This window comes from Triticum dicoccoides, chromosome 7B (genome assembly GCF_002162155.2).
Source record: "Triticum dicoccoides isolate Atlit2015 ecotype Zavitan chromosome 7B, WEW_v2.0, whole genome shotgun sequence".
NCBI lineage: Eukaryota > Viridiplantae > Streptophyta > Magnoliopsida > Poales > Poaceae > Triticum > Triticum dicoccoides.
Window position 1 is genome coordinate 430,567,600 of NC_041393.1, and position 3,674 is coordinate 430,571,273.

A 3,674-nucleotide genomic window follows, 5' to 3' on the forward strand; every position below is an offset into this window, starting at 1 on the left:
TTCAAAATAGATGACTCAATTTTATACTAACTTTAATACAAAATTGAGTCATCTATTTTAGAACGGAGGGAGTATTGTATGTGTCGGTATCTTTGACAGCGGACATACAAAGAGTGGCTAGTAATTCCTCTGGGTTTATTTATTATTTATTTTTCATTGATGTTTTCCTTGTTTGTTTGGTGAGCTACCAGAGACTTCACCAAATTGTACCACTTGTAACAGTTGTTCATCTCATCAAGTTACCTACCAACAGCAACTGTCCTTGAAATGGTCTTTTAAGTTTCGACGTAAGCAACAAGAAAAAACACCTAGCCATTGCTTAGTAATCCATATTCATATTCATGTGGACGTTCAAGTGTTTATACAACAACTACTTGCAAAGAATGAAATGAGAGATAATAAATCAGCTAGGGACATTATTGTACTACTAGTACAAGACGGTAGAGAATCAAATCATGGTAGTATGACTTATAGTTGCATCCATGTACCATGTTTTTATTTTATGTATAAATATAATCAACAGCTGTTTGTTGAGCTTTTAAGTACGTATAGCTCTACCTACAACCTAAAAGTACAAACCCACCACTACTCCGATTTCCCTAATTCTACACAAACATACTCTGTGGTTTCATTTCATCTTCTCGGCGAACCACAAAACGTTAAATTAACCGCCACAATTTACAGCAAACCCATTGATCCATCCATCTATTGCAAAATTATGAGAACTTGTTTCTGATTTCTCTCTGTATTTTTCCTGTAAAATTTTTATGGACAAGAACTAATTCACCCTTCCTACACAGACACCGTAAAAGAAGAAGAGAAAAAAAAATCAAATCTTTACATGGTTGAGTAGGACCTGGCATGTCCGACTGCGGCGACCCGGCCCGACCCGAAGCTGAACTCGCGCGTATGGTACGGGCTCCGGTCCTCCGACTCCGATCTCGACCTCGACTGCGACATGTCGGAGCCGCCGTTCCGGGAGCTGCTGTTCCGCCCGCCGCTCGCCGACCGGACCACGCACTCTTCGCACAGCGTCACGGCCCACTCCAGCTCCGCCACCACCTCCGACATCACCGGCCGCCCGCGCCCGCGCGGCCGGACGCACTCGGCGCCGATCTTGGCCACGCGCGCCACCGCCTCCACCTCGTGCCCACGAGGCGCGGGCACCCGGCTGTCGAGGATCTTGTCGATGTGTCCGGCCTCCACGGCCGGCACCGCGAACTCGATCACGTTCCTCGGCGACCCGCTCCCTTCCTGGCTCTGGTCCCGGTGGATCGCCTTCCTTCCGGTCACCAGCTCCAGCAGCACCACGCCGAAGCTGTACACGTCGCTCCGCTCCGTCAGCTCCTGGAGACGGTAGTACTCCGGGTCCATGTACCCCACCGTGCCGGCCGTCCCCGACGTCGTCGTCGGGCTCGCCGACGCCGACGCGCCGCTCACGAGGGAGAGGCCGAAGTCGGAGACCTTCGCCGTCCAGTCGTCGTCGAGCAGGATGTTGGACGGCTTGATGTCGCGGTGGATGATGGGCGGCACGGCGTAGCAATGCAGGTACTCGACGCCGCGGGCGGCGTCCAGCGCCACGCGGAGCCGCGCCTCCCATGACGAGAAGAGCGGGGAGTGGCCGGACCCGGCGTCCTCGCCGTGGAGGTGGTCGTGGAGCGCGCCGTGCGGCATGAACTCGAACACGAGGATGCGCTCGCCGCGCTCCTCGCAGAAGCCCAGGAGGGACACCAGGTTGCGGTGGTTCACGCGGGACAGCAGCCTCAGCTCCGACCGGAACGCCCGCTCCGCGTCGAACCGCCGCCGCCGCCGCGCACCGGTGGACGCGCGCTCGGCGCGCTTGATGGCGACCTCCCGCCCGTCGGGGAGCTTCGCGCGGTACACGGACCCGAAGCTGCCGCTCCCGATCTTGGCCTCCTCAGCGAACGAGTTCGTCAGCCGCGAGAGATCCTTGAGCGTGAACTCCTCGCACCCGAGCGGTCGCGCAGGCTGCGAAGCCGAGCGCTCCCGCGCCGGCATGACCATGATCTCCACGTCGCCGTCGCGGCAGAGCCGCCTGGACGACGACTCCCCGAGCCGGACGGTGGCGTGCGCCTTCTTCTCCGACTTCCTGGACGCCAGCACGTAGAACGCCAGCCCTGCTACGATGATCACCAAGACGCCGGCGCTGGCCACGCCGAGCCCCACGAAGAGCGTCTTCTTCTTCTTCGCATCACCACCCTGGTCACCAAGCCGGGCCGTACTCCCATTGCTGACGACGATCCTGGACGCGTTCAGTGGCTGCTTGCACGGGCTGCACACGGCGAGTTCTTCGCCGCCCGATCCGCCGCCGGTGCCGCAAAGCCTCCCCGAGTCGGGTACGATGTTGCAGGAGCAGTTACTCTTAGGGGCGCAGGCTCCCGGCATGGTGTTGTTGTAGACGAGGTGCCTCCCGTCGAAGCGGCCGTCGTTGCCCCAGCAGACGACGGAGTAGTTGCTCGTCATGACGGCACACACCGTGTCGCCGTCGGCCTCGATGGAGACGAAGGTGGTGTGCGTGTACTCCTCCGGCACCTTCACGCCCCAGCACCTGACCGTGCCGTTCCCGGCGAGTATGCACGTGGTGTTGCGGCCGAGCGCCATGGCCATCATGTCGGCCGGCAGCTCGTCGAGACGGAGCGTGGGGTTCCCGTCGCCCCAGCACACGAGGCCGCCCATCCTGTCCACGGCACAGGCGTGGCGGCGCCCAGCTGCGACCGTCTGGAACGTGACATCAACCCCGTCGGCCGTGAACTGGGGCGTCGACGGCATGGCGCCGCCGTAGCACCTCATGGCGGTGTCGTCGCCTTTCACGATGCCGCAGAGGAAGTCCTGGCCGAGGGCGATGAGGGAGAAGTCGAGGCCCTTGGGCAGGTCGAGGCCGGGCCACTCCCAGCAGGTGGGGTCGTGGTCGTCGGAGAGGCCGCACACGTGCGGGCCGCCGGCGGACATGGAGCGGAGCGAGGGGCCCCAGTAGATGCGCCGGCCTACTGGGCGAGACCGCCTGGCCTCCTCCTCCTCGGAGAAGGACCACCAGCGCATGGCGGCGTGGCCGCCGACGGGCGCCATGAGGCCGCAGAGGAAGTCCTTGCCGGCGGCGATGGCGTTGAAGGGGATGTCGGCCGATGGATAGGAGGTGAGGCGGCCGTCGGGCATGGACTTGCACTGGAGCTTGGAGTTGCCGCCGCCATCCTCGTTGACCCTGTCGATGATGAGCGCGCAGACGAGCGTGCTGTTGCGGGTGTGGGAGATGGCGACGGTGGAGAACTGGCGCGGCGACGGCGGCGCGGCGGCCGCGGAGACGGCGAGGAGGAAGGCGATCACGAGGAGGACGGGGAGGGGCGTTGTGCTGGTGGCGAGGCCGGGGCGGCGAGACATTAGCATTGGGAACGAGAGGGAGGAGACGACATGGATGTACGGGTGGAGGGAGCTTTGCGTTTGGTTGGGCTCGCTTGGATTTGATTTCTCGCTTGGTGGCTTGGCTTTCTGTTTCGGGGTTGTAGGTGGGCGGAGGGATGGATCGATGGAGAACGAGTCGAGGACACCGCGTTCGTTCGCCTTCGGTTGGGTTGGGTTGGGTTGGTTTTACTTTTATATTTTAGTCATGCTATACGGAGTAGATTAATTCAGAAATAAGTGTGTGTGATTGTGATGAT

The 3,674-nt window shown here is 60.1% G+C and overlaps 1 protein-coding gene across 1 annotated transcript; it reads right to left on the minus strand.

Moving 5' to 3' along the window:
* Window positions 1-638: 638 nt before the first annotated feature.
* Window positions 639-3,576, minus strand: LOC119338974 (serine/threonine-protein kinase-like protein CCR4). The gene has a single exon (XM_037611169.1). It carries the CDS (start codon window positions 3,400-3,402, stop codon window positions 838-840), a length of 2,565 nt encoding a protein of 854 aa, XP_037467066.1. The 5' UTR covers window positions 3,403-3,576; the 3' UTR covers window positions 639-837.
* Window positions 3,577-3,674: the final 98 nt, after the last annotated feature.

Excerpts from the sequence above, each read along its gene's own strand:
- LOC119338974 (XM_037611169.1), bottom strand. The coding sequence starts at position 3,402 with ATGCTAATGTCTCGCCGCCCCGGCCTCGCCACCAGCACAACGCCCCTC.